Below are 18,834 nucleotides of genomic sequence, written 5' to 3'. Positions count from 1 at the left end.
CATACTGCATCAATTACAACATCATGGCTGCGTAGAAGAAGGATACGGGTACTGAAATGAGATGTGTTGATGCCATGAAATTTCAAATCAACTTATCTTTCCATTAAAATGATACATTTTCTCAGTTTAAACATTTGATATGTCATCTATGTTGTTTTCTGAATAAAATATTGAAATTTGAAACTTCCACATCATTGCATTCTGTTTTTATTCAGAATTTGTACAGTGTCCCAACTTTTTTGGAATTTGGGTTTGTACATCTGAAACATTTTTTACACAATTTTCAAAAATCAAAAAGGTTTTAGGAAAAAAAAAAATCACTTGGATTTTTGTGTGCTTTAGTCTCTCCTTTTATTTATTTTTGAACTGAAACAATGTAACTCTAGTGATCGTCAGCATGTTCCTCAGCTTTATAATGAATGAAGAAAAACCTCTTTTTTCTTCAGTATTGTGATGGTTCATTCTGCAGGCTCTGGATCACTGGTGTTCTCTCTGTCCTCCTCTTCCAGATGCTTTCCGGTAGTTCTGACAAAAACAAACATGTTTTATCTCCAACAGACACAATATGAGTTGAATAGTCAATATTTCAGACTCTTCTCAGGCTAATCATGCGTTTAAATCACATAATCCAGCCTTGGGTTTGATGTGGACCAAACCTTCAGTATGTGTTGTTCAAAACTTTTACTAGGATTGGGACAACTTTCAGGAACAATGTAATAAAACTTTAAAATTGTTTAAATCCTACAATATTTATATGTAGTATACACATATTTTGTAGTTTATTTGTTTACAGTGATAAAGCACACACACATCCCTGACAGCAACATAGTGTCGTCCCAGATCTGGCCCACATTTGGTCCGTATACAATCCACATGTACCAGATGTGGGCCACATTCTGTTGCTGTCTGGGATTAAGACATTTATTAAGGCAGTTATCCTGTCAGTTAAGAAACTAACTTACACAGAAGCAACAGTTTCTCAACACATAAAGAGGCACTACTCACTGTAATTGTTTTTCGTAAGATGATAACTGAACGAACATCTTCCCACACGGATCACGGTAATATGGTTTGTCCACTGCATGGATCTTCATGTGCATCTTCAGGTGACTTTTAAAAGAGAAACTCAATCCGCACTGATCACACGTGTGCGGCTTCTCTCTGTTGTGGATCCTCTCGTGTACTTTCAGATATGATGACTGATTGAATCTCTTGTCACAGTATGAACACTTGTGCGGTTTCTCTCCAGTGTGAATTCTCTGGTGAAGTTTTAAACTGCTTGCTGCAGTAAAACTCTTCCCACACTCAAAGCACATGTAGTCTCTCACATCATTATGAATTTTCTGATGCACATGTAAAATGTAGAGCAGTGAAAAACTCTTTCCACACACAGAACATGAATGTGGCTTCTCCTTCGTATGAACTACCAAGTGTGTCTTCAGGTTTGATGCCCTAAGAAATGACTTGCCACAGTGATCACATGTGAACTTCTTCTCTCCATTGTGGATCCTCATGTGAATTTTAAGGTGTGGTGATTGTGCAAAACTCTTCCCGCACTGATCACATGAGTGTGGTTTCTCTCCAGTATGGATCTTCATGTGTCGACTAAGATTAGGTTTTTGTGTGAAGCTCTTTCCGCACTGATCACATGTGTGTGGCTTCTCTCCAGTATGAACTGTCATGTGAACATCAAGATTAGGTTTGTTTCTGAAGCTCTTCCCGCACTGATCACATGTGAACGGCTTCTCTCCAGGATGAACTGTCATGTGACGCTCAAGACTATCTTTCCTTGAGAAACTCTTCCCACACTGATCACATATGAACGGCTTATCTCCAGTATGAGCGCTCATGTGACGCTCAAAATTACATTTGTTTGGGAAACTCTTTCCACACTGAGTGCAGGTGAAAGATTTCTTGGCTCTTCTTTTCTTTAAAAATGTCTTTTTAGTCTTTGAGTGACTCAAAGGTTTTTCTCCAGGTTTGACATGATGTTTCTCCTCCACTTCACTCAGTTCTTCACTCTCCTCCTTCACTTCCATCAGCTCTGAAATGAAAGAAATGTAAAGTGAAAGGACATAAAAGATCCCTGATATAACAGCAGAAAGTAGACAACTGCTAAAAAATGCAACCATTTTGCTGTTTTTCTTCATTAATTAAACAAACAGTCACATTTTATTGACTTCCATTCATACACATGTGAAAGTGGGACACCAGAAACGAAAGCTCGAGCGAGACGTCATATCACGACCGTTGCAGTGTCTGTAGAAATTTCACATGCTCAAAGTCGAGTGATCATGGCTTTAACTAGTTTTAAATGTCTATCATGCTAGTCAAACTACTGGTTTATTTACATTACCGCACTGGTGCACGATTATTTAATAAATAATTCACTACATTTGTGTCTCTATATTGTTTCACAAAATAATGTTTAAGTGAAGCCTGATGCCTTTCACAAAAGAAAGATCCCAGTCTCCTCCAAACAGTGAGGTGTTGGAGATCTCAGAAGTGAAGACCAGAAGACTCAGTTGTGTCTTCAACAGGATTCTTTATTGAGAACATGTACTGTTGGTCGCTGCAGTCATCAAGTCCAGCTAAGGCAGTGTAAGTTGCCGTTTAAATACATTTTAGGGATAGAGAATGTTAAATAATTTCTTATTTCTTGGGCTTCATTTTTTGACTATCTTTTTCTTGGGATTTTGGGGTTTGGGGGCTCGTCCGGGATATTCCTAAGAAACCTTAACTTTATTTATTGACTGATTGATTGCATTAATATTATTATTATTATTATTATTATTATATGTCCTTACCAGATACTATATTAACTTGATGTATTATTGTTTTATGGAGCTGTAGCTGCATAGAAAAATGAGAACAGTCATATTTTCTGTAGTTCACCACTACATTACCAATATACTTCCACTAAACAGAATCTATGTTTACCCAGCCAAAATTATATCAGTTCTGAGAACTACAGAAATGTGAAAAGTGTCCATTAAATAGTTGTAACTATGATTTTAAATCCAAAATTGCTTCATGTGGCTTTGAATGAAAGATGAATCACTTGTTCATATCAGTAAGCAAGAGTTGTTGTGTAAGCTTTTTGTTATCACTCTTTGTCAGTTTAATATATTGTCAGGTAATATATTTTCCATTAAATACAGTATAAAAGGGTTAGAGCACTTTACCCCATTGAAAAGTTGCAGTTAAAGTTAAGATACAGTACTCAGTATGAATGATCATACCCCTCTGAAACCCAATTTAGAAAATAATCTTGATATCTATTTTAAATCTGATGATTTGCTGGGAAGAGATATAATGCATAAATTGAGAGTGGAAATTGTGTTTACTAAAAATGATGTTTCTCTTTTCTTCTCTTTTGTGCTGATGGTATCCACTGAGCCACACCCTCATCCTGCTGATTACATGCTGAGTGAAGCTAAGAGTGAAGGACGAAGCAGGTTTCATCAATGATAAACCGTACACTGCAGATGGACAAAGTTGGCGACTGACACAAGATTTGAGGAAGATCAGTGACCTGATCATTCCGTTTTCACCAGTGGTACTGGATGTGGTAACTATAACAAATGTAATATCACCTACACACAAATTCTATAATGTCCTTGATATATGCTCTGCTTTTTGCAGCATACCGATATCTGAAGAGGCGCAGCCATTATTTTAGTTTACGTACAAACAACAACAATTTACATGGACACGTCTTCCTCAGGGCTACGTTGACTCGCCTGCTGTGTCTGTATGACAAGGCTTTGCGTCAAGGCATTGACACCAAAGCCTCACCACAACAAACAATCAAGTGGACTGATGAAATGGATGCTGTCTTCAATGAGTTGAAACACTCCATCATGTCGGCCCCCGTGTTGGGCCTTCCTGACTACAAAAAGGACTTCCACCTTTACGGTATTGCAGCGAGGAAACTGGCCCAGGAACACGAGTTATCGGCCAGTTATAGGGCCAGTTATAGGAAGTATGAGTTATCGCCCTGTGGTGTATCTTTCCAAAACATTAGACAACATTGCACAAGGTCTGCCTTTGAGCAGTGGCTGCTGCCCTGATGGTACAAGATGCTGAAAAAACAGTCCTCTCACATCCATTGACATTACACACCTCACACCAAGTAAATGCAATTTTACGTAATCTTAGGCAGTGGAACTAGTGGCACTAACAAGAGCTTGTGAGCTTTCAAAAGATAAAATTGTCACAATTTATACTGATTCTAAGTATGCGTACAGTGCAGTCCATGACTTTACCAAAACATGGAAACAAAGAAATTAAGCCAGCAAATGGAAAACCAATAGCACATTCTGATTTGATAGGCGATTTAATTAATGCAGTGCAGCTGCTGAACAAAGTGGCCATAGTCAAGGTGAGGGGACACACAGCAGGAGATTCAGAGGAAATAAGAGGTAATAAATTGGCTGATACAGCTGCTAAAAAAAACTGCAAGGCAATTGAATATGGGTAAGTTGCTACGATGGCACACATGACTAATTTGCCTGATATTGAGGTCAAAATATTACAGAGTCAAACTACTGGCTGACTTACAATACTGGGCCTCAAAACTGTCAGCTGTCAGCCAGACAAACAGGGAATTATCAGAGACTCTGAAGGGAAAGTGGCCTTGCCAAAGTCGACACTTGTGCTGCTTATACGTCACTATCATGGTCTCTCACACACAAGTGCTGCAAAGACAGCTCAAGCAATTAATGCTTTGTATTGCATTGCAGAGAAACCAACACACCAAGCACCTGAGAGACGACCTTAAACAAAGCATGCAAATGAAGTATTCAGGTATAGGAACACGTCCCAGACTGTAGAGGTTCGCCAGTCCTAATCCAATCAGCATAACTATTCAACAAATAGGACAGAGCTATTAAAGACAAAAGGTGAGAGTCTCAGCAATCTGACTCAGACATATATCATCATCTTAAAATGCTAAATATAATGTTAGTATTTCATGGGATGTTATGTCAGGACGTAGAATCAGCAGATCTTAAACAGATTCTTAAATGTGTAATCCCACAGAGGCATTCGGGTTATTATGTAATTCAGCATGTTTTTTTCTTTTTAAATCCGATCCGTATGGTATCGGCCAATACTGAATCCCAGGTATCGGAATCAGTATCTGAGGCAAAAAAAAGGCAGATAGGAGCATCCCTAATTCAGGTGGTTTATAAAGTTTTATATATATGTTTTATGTGTTTGAATTATTTTTACATGTTTTATTTGTTACTTGATATTTTAAAAAATGCATGATCTTCTACAGCATGATGGGAGCACAGGAAAATAATCTCAATCCATTGTCTCAGTGTTTCCACAAACTGTACAGTGTTGATCACATTCATAGTCCCTGTTATCAATGTTATTATAAGAAGAAGAATCTCTGTAACTATGAATAACTGATACAATTTATGAGAAATATAACTTTATCAGCAACTATAAATCAGATTTTGCTTTAGTTGTGATTACATCACTGTTAGCCATTCTGGAAAATTCATTTACTTGATACAGTTTACTGATTATTCTTTAAAAAAATGTTGTAAATTATATTGAGAAATGTCCAAAATTTTGATAACTTGGCTACAAAAAAAGGTGAACTAAATATAAATGTAAAATAAGAGCTAAAATGATATTTAGTTCGACCTGATGTTGACAACCAGTATAAAAGCTCCAAACCTCCTTTTACTGAACATTTTTGAAAAACAAAAATTAAACTTTTGTATCCGTTTAAAGGTGCTAAAGAGTATCTTTTCGTCGACTGAGAAACCAAAGACTGTTACAGAGTTTTTGAAGTGAGTGCATGCGTAAGAACAATAGAGCTTAGATCGGGCCCAACAAATCAAGCCCGACTCTACCCGAGCCCGAGCACGTTGTGTCCGAGCCTGGTCCGGCCCGACACGATCACTGTTATTATGAGCCCGAGCCCGATTTAAAATTTATACTAAACGAAACTCACAAGAAAATCTTTCTTCAAAACAAAACTTAAACTTGAAACTAAATGTGCTTATTTAATGGCTAAAACACATAGGCTACTACAGACTCTCTTTTTGTACAAATTGCAGCACATTCATTTAATTCTAAATTTTGCACATGTAAGTTGAAAGGCATTTGTTTGTGCATAGTAAAACATATCTGTAACATTTATCAAGTTCATAATTGTGCGTGCATTTAATTATTATCTTAATCAATAATACGACAAGGAAGAAACATGTAAACTGTGTTGTTTGTTTATTCAGAAATAATTGAATGGATCGTAAATGGATCTGAAATTCCGAATGAAGAAACGTTTTGTGGAAAATGTTTCCATACCTCCGATTTTCCTCAAAATTAATTATCCTGTTTTAATTTTTTTCTTTGCTGCTTCAAGCTCCATGTTGCACTTAAGCTACTGAATAGTAGCCTACAGCATGGACAGTGGGTGCGATGCGTCACACGTGCGAGACTGCGAGTACGAGTGGACAAGACTGCGCATGACACGTGACATGCTTTATCAAGGGCCCGAGCTCATTTCAAGGGAACGCCTCCCAAAACTTGTGCACGAGTATCGTTACACGAGTGTTTACCACCGGCATTCGCTGTGTCGTGTTAGTGGATTCATTATGTCGGACTCACCGCAGGTAACTCATAATCTGCAGTTGTTATTCCTGTCTCCTGACAAAAACATTGCACGCGGCGCCTGTGGAGTGTGGAAAGTTACTGGAGCGCGCAGCAGCGCACGTCTCTCACAAGGAACGTCACGGCAGTGATTGACAAGCCAGAGGGCCAATCGTTTACGCGATGATCGCATAAACGATTGGCTGATGTTTTTAAGGCCCTACCTCGTGCAGAGATGATGTATATTAATATTATTCCTTTCAGTGCACCTAATAGTCTTTTATCAGTTAGTAAAGACAGTTTCAATTATTATTGCAAAAATCTATAAAACAAAACATCCTCTTTAGCACCTTTAACTGTTTATCTAAATGAGCAGAAGTGCTTGAATCTTTCTAACATGAATGTTGTTCAGCATCATGAATGAATGAAGAATAAACACCAACCTCTTTGTTCTTCAGTATCTTCACTGTGTTTCATTCTGCAGGGTTCTGGATCACTCATGTTCTCACTCTCCTCTTTAATGAACTCAGTCTTTACAGATTCCATCTCTTCTTGATGCTCGTCTTCACTTCTGGACTGATGGGAATATTCCAGCATTTATTAGAGAATTGTCAACAGGAGGAGCTTAGCTGATGATGTGACTCCCGTGTGGGAGGAGCTTCACTGATGATGAATTCCAGTGTGGGAGGAGCTTCACTGATGATGAATTCCAGTGTGGGAGGAGCTTCACTGATGATGAATTTTGGTGTGGGAGCTGATCTACCAAAATCATAAATTTATCAGTTTGTTATAATATAATGTAACAAAATTATTCCAAGTATAATTAATGAGAAAAACTGTTGAAAGCATAACCTCAGAAATAAATGTACACATTTGTACCCAACAAATACCCTCAGTCTGTTTAAACCAATGAAACGAGCTTTAAGTGTCAATTTACAGCAGATCTGAATAAATGAGGTGAAAACAGTGTTTTCAGCAGCTCTCTTAATACTGATGATCCTCAGACTATCAACACTCATTCAACAAGACATTCAGATCATCATCAGATCTGATTATTTGAGTCAGGATATATGAGAAAAGACTATAAACTGCTCTACTGAGAGACAATACTGTTATTTCTCAAAATATGACATGGATAAAACACCAATAACACAAAAACACGAATTATTCTACACATATTAATCTAAATATAGTTAGATTTTCTGACAAGTACATTCATTGCAGTAATGAAATTAGATCAAAACATACAATGATTATAACAACACCTGAGATCGATTCCTCTCACTGATCTCAAACTTTGACTTCACTAAACATTAAACAAACACACAAAGCACTCAGGTCTGAATGAATCCAACACATTTTCCTCACACACTCGCTGCTGCACTAATGTTATTTCAGCAGGAAGACGCCAGAAAAGACACAAAAGTAGCGCTGTGTCCAATATGGATGTCCAGATCCGATCACGTGGTTTCAGACTCGATCGGAATCGGACGTTACCTCCCGATCAGGACTCGGATATATATGTATATGTATATTCTCATTATTTTTTAACACATCATGCCTGTTTCACACTGCAAGCATAAGCGGCGCGTGAGCAGCGCATATTTTTTCAGCGTGCATGTTAACCAACGGATGCATTCACACAGGCAGCAGGAGCAGCTCGAGCGTCAGGCAGGAGCGTCGCGTAAGCAGCAGTGCCGCGATCGTCTCGGTACAGTCTATCCCTGTGTCTCAATCAGCTCCCTAGCTCCCTAGGTCGTGAATCAGTATATAATGAAAGTGAATGTGGCTGATACCCTGATCAGTGCCCTGACTACTGTACTAGGGAGCTGATTGAGACAAACGCTGCACTGCTGAATCTCAATTAAAGTGAAAGCACACTTTTGATGGACAAAATAAATATAATTTCTCTCAAAAAAGTATTCAAAATGCACAGAATAAGCATGTCTAATGTGTTTTTACAAGAATTTGAGTATGACACAAAAGAAAATTAAGAATCAAAAATTTGTATTGGAGATTTACCCATTTAAACTTGTTTTTATTTATTCAGTTTGGGTTAAAGTATGGTGTATTATAAAAATCTAAAGTAAACTAGCCAGAAAATATGATATATATAAACATTATTTTAGTTATTACACAGACTGCAGCATACCCAAATCAAACCAAATATATATATTTTTATTAGACTTTTTATATTTACTGTTGCACTAAAGTGAAGTGAGGTGAAGAATTTATGTTATTTATTACTTGATTGTTCAAGCTACCTCATAGAAGTGCTCTGTTTGTTAACAGAGTTGTTGAATGTTAAGATAAGGTGAATTAAATAAAAAATAAGGAACATCCTGGATCTATTTTTTCGCTCTTCTTTATTCTTTTTTTATGTATTATAGAAGTATCGGATCAGGACTCGGTATCGGTAGATACTCAAATGACTCGGACTCGAGGGCAAAAAAACCTGATCGGGCCATCCCTAGTGTCCGATGAAAACAACACAGAAAGGAGCCTGTCTTAAACAAACTGTATCCACAAGTTCCCCACGCCCCATGAGGCCTTGCGTCAGAAGTGGGCGTGTCTTCCGGTTCAAAGTAAAGAAGCGGGACGTTACACTCGTTCATTCAACAGTTGACAGTCACTCAAGATTTAGAGATGATTCCAGCATTAATATTTGAACAATGTTTACAATAAAAGAATGTAATTTATTCATTTGTGTCAGGAGTTCAAATCATGCTGACTCTAACTGATATTTATATTCACATAAAAAGATCATTGCATACCTATTCACCTGCTTCCATTTATTTACCATCACAATAATGCACAAAACAATTTCATTAGGGCTTTTAAGTCCAATACATTTAGAAAAATGGTCCTATTGATAAAATAGCATGTTTACGTCACTTTTCCGAGCATTTCTATTTTTTCCCCCTGAAATTATGAGATGATTACAATGTGAGGAGGTTTGAGCGATGTCTTCAGCCAGAGCAACAAAGGGAGCTCATGAGAGGAAAAAGGAGTTAACATGTGTGACAGATGTGGATGCATTAGTCCAGTATCAACAAAATAACTATGAAATGCAACAGATTTCTACCATATTCAGACAAATTTTGTTTTTGAAGATAAGTATCTGTCAAATTTAATAGTAAGAGGTACAAAGAATTGGATGTTTGGTTTATGTTCTGTGAATGAATGCATGTACACAAGCTAAAGAAAATGATAATGAAATTTTAAATAAACTATGATGTTCGTGTCAAATTATAAATAAGATATTTGTAGTAAAATCTCCCTTTATTTTTTCCTAGATTGCTTCAAAATATTTGAAGTAAGAGCTGAAGGCCATAATTGAGTCGTATTTATGATTTGAGCTTTTTTATTAAAACAATAATTTAATATCCTCTGTATCTGTTTGCTTTATTCTTAAAGTGGTTATTTTGTCAGAAGTAAGCTAATTGTGAAACCAGCTTCAAACCCAAAAAAAGAAAATCAACCCAGTTATAAGCTGGTTTTGGGTGGTCTTACCAGCTACCATGTTCCAAAGCACAGCTCCAATTTAATGTTTATGCTTTAAAAAGTGCATAGACCTGCTCATAAAATTAGTTGTTTGTTGATTTTCAAATATAAAACTTGTTAAAATGGTTTCTGTGTGTATCATTTCTTTCTGAACATTTTCATCTCATTTTAACAAAACCGTGATAATATTGATAATTGTGATATGAAATTTTCATATCGTCCCATCTCTATCTGTGACTTGGGTGGGGGGTGAACCGTTCATAGACTAGGCTAGCACCATTTAACATGCTATAGATATTCTTATTTGTCTTTTTATTTGTATAGCCTATAGAAATAAAATATTTAAATGGAAGTTTTATGAAAAAAAAATTGCCTCGTTTTGCTCCACTCATGCCTCTTTGGTAAATAAACACATTAGTAGACATTCTAACAGTAATCAAACTTTAATTAGCCTCAAAGCATTGACATTTGTGTAGGGAACAGTGGAGTTACACAATCAATGCAGGTTTAAAGGTGCCATAGAATGTCTTTTTTAAAGATGTAATATAAGTCTAAGGTGTCCCCTGAATGTGTCTGTGACGTTTCAGCTCAAAATACCCCATAGATTTTTTTTAAATTATTTTTTTGTACTGCATATTGTGGGGCATAATTAAATATGCGCCGATTCAGGCTGCGACCCCTTTAAATTCTCGTGCTCACCGCCCCGGAGCTCTCGCTTGCCTTAAACAGCATAAACAAAGTTCACACAGCTAATATAACCCTCGAAATGGATCTTTACAAAGTGTTCGTCATGCAACATGTCTAATCGCTCAAGTATGGTATTTATTTGGATGTTTACATTGGATTCTGAATGAGTTTAATAGTGCTCCGTGGCACTATCAGAGATTTATAAAGAATGAAGTTGTTTATGAATTATACAGACTGCAAGTGTTTAAAAAATGAAAATAATGACAGTCTTGTCTCTGTGAATACAGTAATAAACGATGGTAACTTTAACCACATTTAACAGTACATTAGCAACATGCTAATGAAACATTTAGAAAGACAATTTACAAATATCACTAAAAATATCATGATATCATGGATCATGTCAGTTATTATCGCTCCATCTGCCATTTTTCGCTATTGTCCTTGCTTGCTTACCTAGTCTGATGATTCAGCTGTGCACATCCAGATGTCCTGCCCTTGTCTAATACCTTGAATATGAACTGGCATATGCAAATATTGGGAGCGTGCATATTAATGATCCCAATGGTAACGCAACAGTCGGTGTTATGTTGAGATTCGCCTGTTCTTCGGAGGTCTTTTAAACAAATGAGATTTATATAAGAAAGAGGAAACAATGGTGTTTGAGACTCACTGTACATAATTTCCATGTACTGAACTCTTGTTATTTAACTATGCCAAAGTAAATTTAATTTTTCAATTGAAAAAAAAAAAAATTATATATTGTTTTTTTTGCTCTGAAATTTACAGTTCCCTTTCGAAAGGGAACTCAACTATGCGCTGATTGCGCTATGGGGAACCGTCACTCGTGACAGGTGTTCGAAATGCCAAGAATCACAACACTCCAATCCTATTGGCCGGCGACAGCCTATGACATCATTACGGCGTGAACCATGAAGTATAAAGGGAGCGCCTGAGGAAGCAGTCAACACCTTCTCGTCTTTTCGGGACTGTCTTGTTCGTGCCATTGTTTCACAAACTCCGGTAGGGAATTACTCCTTTTATGTCTGCAAACGTTCAGGAGGATGTGTTCATCCGTGTCCCAGGGGTTTGACACTTGATGTACACATTTCTGGCGTTTTTCTGTGTGGAGAGGAGCGAACGCATAGACCGCGCTTGAGGGCGCGGTCTATGTGTGTTTGTCTATGGTTCACTGTGAGCGTCTCTCCTGTTGGGACCCTCCGTTCTCGTTTGACACTCTTCCCGAGGGAGGAGGTGTCTGCATCTGTGCCTGGTGTTTGTAGCCCCGTGTGTGCTGAGGCAATACGGCAATCATAGGGCTCGCAGGTGAGCTCGTTGGGATGTCTGAGAGAATTATTTTTCTCTCTCGGCTTCCCCGGAGCTGACGAGGATGTGTTGTTGGATGACGGTCACGTCCGTGTTTGACGTCACCGCGTCCGATAGCGAGCGCTCCTCTGGCTGCTGGGTATGTGAGCTGCTGTGTTTTTGGGACGCGCTTTTTGGCGGTCTGCAGCTGCCGTGAGAGCATGTCAAGAAAGGGGCCGGCTCGATGAACAGTTTCTTTCTGCCCATGAATGTTGCAGCTCCCATAGACTTTCCATTCTCTCCTGATCTCCGCGTTTGAGATCGGGAGGGCATGGAAAACTCCCTAGCCGTTCAGATTTGCATCTGAGTGTGTGTTTGAATATATACATATATAGGATACTCAGATACTTCTTATGGTCAGACTGATGGCAGGGCCCATAGTAATTATTTTTTGTCGGCCCGCTTTTTTGGTTTGATAATGAGAGGATCTTTTAGGCTTAAAAGAACCCTAGATTCTTTCCTTTTCCATGTAAAAGAAGGAGTTTTAGGATCTTCAGTCTTTTAGCCGCAGGAATATGAGATGGGTCTATTATATGTTTTTAAAATAAGACCTTGTTTTCCTGTATAGTTTTCTGAGCATGTAGTTAATATCAGGAGGCTGGCCCATCTTGAGCTGAGGCTCTGAGACAGGCCTAGAGGTCCAATATGGCCACTCAGGCACCTCCTCTTTTCAGAGCAGGTGCAGAGACAGCTGGACTTGAGGAGGAAGAAGCAGGAGGTGATTGATCATGTACACCAATAGCGTCTGTGATCGATTCCCTCTCACTGCGGGGGCAACATTGCATTTGCCCTCGCCCCATCTTTCTCCACCTCCTGAGTTTGAGATCTTTCTACTTGCTCAGGTGCTTCTTTTACAGTTAGGCTGTCGGCTGGCCTTTTGATAATATTTTCTCTTAACGCCACCATCTGGCTTGATAGTGAAAGAACTTTTAATTTCATCCTTCTTCGTGCATTAAATTAAGGAGGGAAAATCTTCGTTCTATGAGCCGCATGAAGGTAAGCTGGGTCTATATTTTTATGTTTATAAAAAGTGCAGACCTTGTTTTTCCTGTATAGTTTTCCTGAGCATGTAGTCAGTAAAGTTAGAAGGGGTTATTTTTGGCAAAATAACTGAATCATTAGGTTGGCTAATTTTCAAAACATGCAGGCCGCTTTATGGCCGCTATTTTGTAGCCTCCTATTTTAGAGTAGCTTCTCAGCTAATACTTTAGTTTGGATTGAGTTAGCACTCATCACTTCAGTTATTTGTGTGCAGGGCGGCTTATCGGCCGCCTGACACTTTTTGCTTGCAGTGCTTCATTTTCTCCTCATTTTGGTAGGTTTCAAAATGAAGCCCAAGCTTTGCTTGGCCCAGTAGGCCTTAGCTAGTGGCTAGGCTAGAGTTAGGTTTAGGTGTTTGTTTGTTACATCACCCTTATTATTAATATCCCTGTGAGGTTGTATAGTTCTTAGTTCTGGCCTCCTCCTGAGGGAGTTGCGGGCCATTTGCCCATTTCCCCTTCGATGTGAAAATGAAGGTGCTATGGCTGAGGTTAACAGCTAAGGTTATAGGCTGTTATTAGCCTTCCTGGTGCTGTTTTTCCCAGGTGGTAGGCCCTTATCTTCGAGAAGATGAATTATGCAGTGCTGCTAGGCCCCACTTTTTAGAACTTTTGTCATGCTTATAATGTCTTCACATGAGCCCCTTGAATCATATTTAAGTTTGAGATTACAATGCTAAATATTTTAGCTTTCGTTCTCTGGGGTTCATTACAGATCTCAGATCTGTTTTGTGAAACATTTATCCTGTTTGGATGGCATGTATTACAAAGCATTTGTATTTGCTTTGGGGTTCTAAGCTTTAGCCCTACATACATATGTGAGCTTACTCATGTGCTGCCACAGGTTAACGCCTGTTTTGGTGATAGCAGGCTGTGATTAGCCTCTATCTATGAACATGGTGTTTTATTGTACTCCCCGGTTTGTGTTTCACTGAGTGCATCACCTGTTGGATTGCACACTCAGGTTGAGTGTAGAGAGACTTATTCTGGTTAGAATAGTATGATCTCTGTTCGCTCCCAGTCGATCATGACCACAACAGCTGTTTTACTTGTGCTGTTAGATTGTTGGCTCTCTTTGGTTAGCCTCTTTCTTATACAGCTTGTTTCTCGGGCACTGTTGGTATATGATCACGAGTTTGCTCATGTATCTTAGCACTCTTAGCCTAGCACTGCCTCAGGCTTATGCTCATGTTGTTTGAGGTAGCAGGCCTTGCAGGCCTTCCTTAAACCATGATAGCATATTATGTGTACTGGGTACATTGCCTGTTGGAATGTGTACACCTAAGCTCAGATTGTGTAAGCTATTTACCCTCAGTAAACATTAGGGTTTAGTGCTGGCCCTTTTTTGAGCCCGGGTCCTGTATATGACCACTGGCTGGCGCCACATGGTGCTAAAGTAGTAGGCCTTGCCAGGCCTCCTTTGTAGCCTCCATGTTGGCCCAGCTGGGTTGGTTATATCTAGACTCATTCCATGGTTGAGTCTTGTCTTATGACTCACGCCGCCATCGGCCACGCCCACCTCTGTATGAGTAGGCCCTAGGTCAGGCCTCTCGCAGAGTTCTGTGGCGCAGTGTGTACTTCTCTTACCTAAGGGTTTTCTCGAGTACTTGGCCTGGCGGCTGGTCTTAGTCATGAAGCTACCACTGGCTGATGCCATGTGTTCATGGAGGTCGAAGGCCCCACCAGGGCCTCCTTTCAGTCTGCATGTTGGCACAGCTTTGTGTGGGTTTCTATGTGACTCATCACCATGGATGGGTCATGATTGCCACTAGCTGATGCCACGTGTGTACAGGTTGTAGGCCTTCGCAGGCCTCCTATGTGTCACGCTGGAGTTTGGCTGTGTACTCCTCTCGCTTAGAGTAAAAGGTGCTTTTACTGAGTACATTTTCTGAGTGGCTTGCCTCTCAAGGTGAGTTTTTGTGTTAAAACCAACTGTTTGTCTGGTTTTATGCATTTGCTTCCTTGAGCTTGGTTTCCTTTAGCTCTAGTTGAGCTAAGTAACTACCTTGTTTGTTACTCAGTTCTATTTTGCTCCTAGAACTTTAGTGGTCGCACAGCCACGAGCTGATGCCACGTGTCTGAGGTTATAGGCCCATGGGGCTTTCTTTAGCGCGTGATGGCGTATGCTGTACTCCTCTTGATTAAGGAGTGGAAAGGTGTTTTTACAGAGTACACTGCTCGTTGGATTGTGCTGGACGGGCTGTTTCGTGGACACTCACAGCTACCTATTACTTGGTGGTCATGCTTCCAGCATACTATGTTTCAGGTGCTTGGCCTTACGGGCCACCCCAGAATATCGCCTCATGTGTTGAGTATTCTGTGGTATGCTTAGTTCATTATAAAGAACTCTGGTTATGTTGTAGGTCCTTTTTCCGGCCTCCATGACTATGTGCCCACAGTACGGTCTGTCTGTTAGGTTGAGCTTCGTTCTTCCCTCTGGGTTGACTGTGTAATCGTGATTAGCTCCCTAAGCTGGTCATTTGTTGTAGACTTCAATGAACTTTCCCACTGAAACTGGCTCTTAGGCTGGTTTGTGCTCCCTTTACCGGGGTTTGCTAGCGCACAGCCTCCTCAGTGCTTTTATCAGACACTGAGTAGATCCTAGGATGAGTGGTTTATACTCCCCTCGATTCGAGGGTTTATAGTGCTCAGCTGAGTTCTGCTCTCCAGGATGCCTATCTTTTAGTGGCCGCTAGCTAACGCTGCGTGTGACAGGCTGGCCCGCGGAGCATCCTTTGGGAACATACTGGCATGTACCTTTTGCGTTTCTTGACATTCTTTACTGAAGACAGTAAAAGGGATTTTTTTGTCGCTGGCTGGCCAGGGCTCTGGCTGACTTATGACCTCCTTTTGTAGTCGGTTTGCTTAGCCTGGAGCTTGATAACACTGCCACAAGCTGATGCCACATGTCTGCTGAGGTTATAGGCCTGTGGGGCCTTCTTTAGCACGTGATGGCGTACGCTGTACGCCCATCTCAGCGTGTGGGTTTGACTTGCTTACTGTCTTTTTGCAGTCACTCTTACCTGCTCTACTCTTTTGGAGTTTGCGCCTTGGAGACTCTGTATGTCAGACAGGGTTGGCCCAGACTATGTTTGGCTTTCGCTAGATTAGTACGGCCTCCTTGGTGGCATGGGGGGTGATTTTATCCCCTCTAGTGACTGGCCTGGATTCCTTCTGGTCTCCTGGCCACATTCCCTTTAAGGGACCACTTTCTACGGGTTGTTGGTCCAAGATGCCTTTAGCAGCCTTGGCAGGCCTTTCACGGAAGGCCTCTTTTAGGCTCAGCTTGGGCTGTTAGCCATAGGGAATGCTGTCACTGACAGCCTTGGAGAAGTTGCTCCCGGTTTTTCCCTGGAACTGCTGGACGTTTGTCCAGACATTTTGGTCATGCACTCTCCTCTAGCATGGCGGCATGGGTATATCATTCCCCATAGCGCAATCAGCGCTGAGTTGAGTTCCTTTTCGAAAGGGAACATCTCAGGTTACGCATGTAACCATGGTTGCCTGAGAACAGGGAACAAGACTCTGCGCTTCCTTGCCATGCTTCAGGATGCCTGCTGAACAGTCCCTCAAAGATGAGAAGGTGTTGACTGCTTCCTCAGGCGCTCCCTTTATACATTACGGTTTGCGCCGTAATGATGTCATAGGCTGTCGCCGGCCAGTAGGATTGGAGTGTTGTGATTCTTGGCATTTCGAACACCTGTCGTGACGGTTCCCCATAGCGCAATCAGCGCAGAGTCTCGTTCCCTGTTCTCAGGGAACCATGGTTACATGCTTAACCTGAGACGTTATCGCCAGCAGGTGGTGCTTATTGAACCCTTTTTTTGTTCAGAGATTATGCACTCATCAGTGAGAGAGAGACAGAGAGGTTTGCAATTTGTGAACACAGAGCAGGATAGAGTACAATAGGAAAAAGTCAATGACTCTATAAATGTTTTGTAAGTTTATTTTTAGTCCACCCTGAAAGTCTGTCTTGCAGATATGGACTAAAATCTTCCAAACTTCCAAACCTTACAGCCAGATTCATGAAGATGAATTCTTCAAAAAGTGGTGGTACAAGAGGATGTGGTGCTGGTCCTTCAAGAGTCACTCTCAGTCTGTCTTTATGTATTTTAAACACTTCAGCCTGTGATTCTTATTAAGTGCGGGTCATTTTGAAGGAATCTTTACCTAACCTACTTAGGGGAATTTACAGTTAAAGACCCAAAAGACCAGATATGATGAACGAAGACCTGGAGTCAGAGTTGAAAAAATAAATTGAAGAAAATTTTACTGAAGAATAGTTTGCAGTTTCATCAGCAGAAGGCAGCATCAAGTCTCACATTTTTTTGTTTGTAGGCCACTCTGCGTACATTCACATTTCCACAACAATTATACTCTAACAGAGTCCACTAACTATGTCATTACTTCAGGTTGAATGAGGTCAGGTCTCAAGCAGAGTGCCAGTTGTCCATTGATACCAATACAGGACCTACACACAGAACAGAACACATATACAGATACACATGATTCACAGCTTCTTCAAGGCTGAAGTTGATCTGAGCTCTACTCTGAACAGGAGACTTTGCCAAAACATACTGATAACATGTTCTTTTCTCTCATTGAGAGGAACAGACAATATTCATCATTATTCTCTAGTGTTTGAAGATGAAAAGGAAAATAAATGCTTTAACATAAGTTGAAGAAGTCATTCAAATAATGTAATATTTAGAAAGAAATATGTTGATTAAAGGGATAGTTCCCCCAAAAAGTACATTCTGCCATCATTTACTCACCCTCAAGTAGAATGTCAGTAACCAAACAGATCTCGCCCCCCATTTACTACCGTAGTAGGAAAAATAAATACTATGGCAGTCAATCGGGGATGAGGTCCATTTGGTTACTGACGTTCTTTCAAATATCTTCCTTCTTGTTCAGCAGAACAAAGAAATTCATACAGGTTTGGAACTATTTGAGGCTGAGTAAAGAGTTTCAGGTAAAGGAACGACTGCTCCATAACACGAGTCAAGCCATGCGTTCCATTTGGAAGGGCTCATCCCTATGTCCTAATCCCTTTAAAGGGTTTACCCTCTGGAGTGAGAGCTTCAAAGGGATGAAGGGTGTAGGGGTAAAAAAAAAAAAAAAAACTATTTTTTTTGGAATGCACTTCTGCGTCATCTTAATGAGACAGTCGAGGAGGATATATATATATATATATATATATATATATATATATATATATATATATATATATATATATATATATATATATTTATTTATTTTTGGTTTATTGCACCATAATTGTGTCTATGTATTTGAAACATTTGAATAGACTGATTAAGGGAGCTGTAAAGTATTTTTATTGAAGTACAATGTTGTTTTGACCATAATAATGTGCCAAATCTTACTCGTATAAATATTACAGTAATTCAGAAAAATACTATATATACATTTATAGGTAAAATCGAACTCTGAGCCTCCTGTACCTATTCTGTGACGTCAGATAACTTCCCTGTGCAAAGGATCATGGGGGCCCGAAGTGGAAAACGGGAAAAAAACAACTGGGGGACTTATACAAATTGACAAATTATGAGAATTAAATGACACTGAAATAAGAAAAAGAATTACAAACAGTAATGTTGTTAAG

The 18,834-nt window shown here is 39.7% G+C and overlaps 1 protein-coding gene across 1 annotated transcript in view; it reads right to left on the bottom strand.

Annotated features, from left to right (window-relative positions):
• LOC137014847 (zinc finger protein 585A-like) overlaps window positions 1-7,185 on the bottom strand; it is a 33,395-nt gene extending 26,210 nt beyond the window's left edge. Inside the window, exons 1-3 of the mRNA XM_067379352.1 lie at window positions 7,056-7,185; window positions 1,006-2,044; window positions 809-906 (exon numbers count right to left, since the gene is read on the bottom strand). Coding sequence (XP_067235453.1) covers window positions 809-906; window positions 1,006-2,044; window positions 7,056-7,158 — 1,240 coding nt within the window. The 5' untranslated portion in view covers window positions 7,159-7,185. The remainder of the gene's footprint in view (window positions 1-808; window positions 907-1,005; window positions 2,045-7,055) is intronic.
• Window positions 7,186-18,834: the final 11,649 nt, after the last annotated feature.

Source organism: Chanodichthys erythropterus, chromosome 24, assembly GCF_024489055.1.
Source record: "Chanodichthys erythropterus isolate Z2021 chromosome 24, ASM2448905v1, whole genome shotgun sequence".
Classification (NCBI taxonomy): Eukaryota; Metazoa; Chordata; class Actinopteri; order Cypriniformes; family Xenocyprididae; genus Chanodichthys; species Chanodichthys erythropterus.
This window is presented reverse-complemented; position numbering and strand designations above follow the sequence as displayed.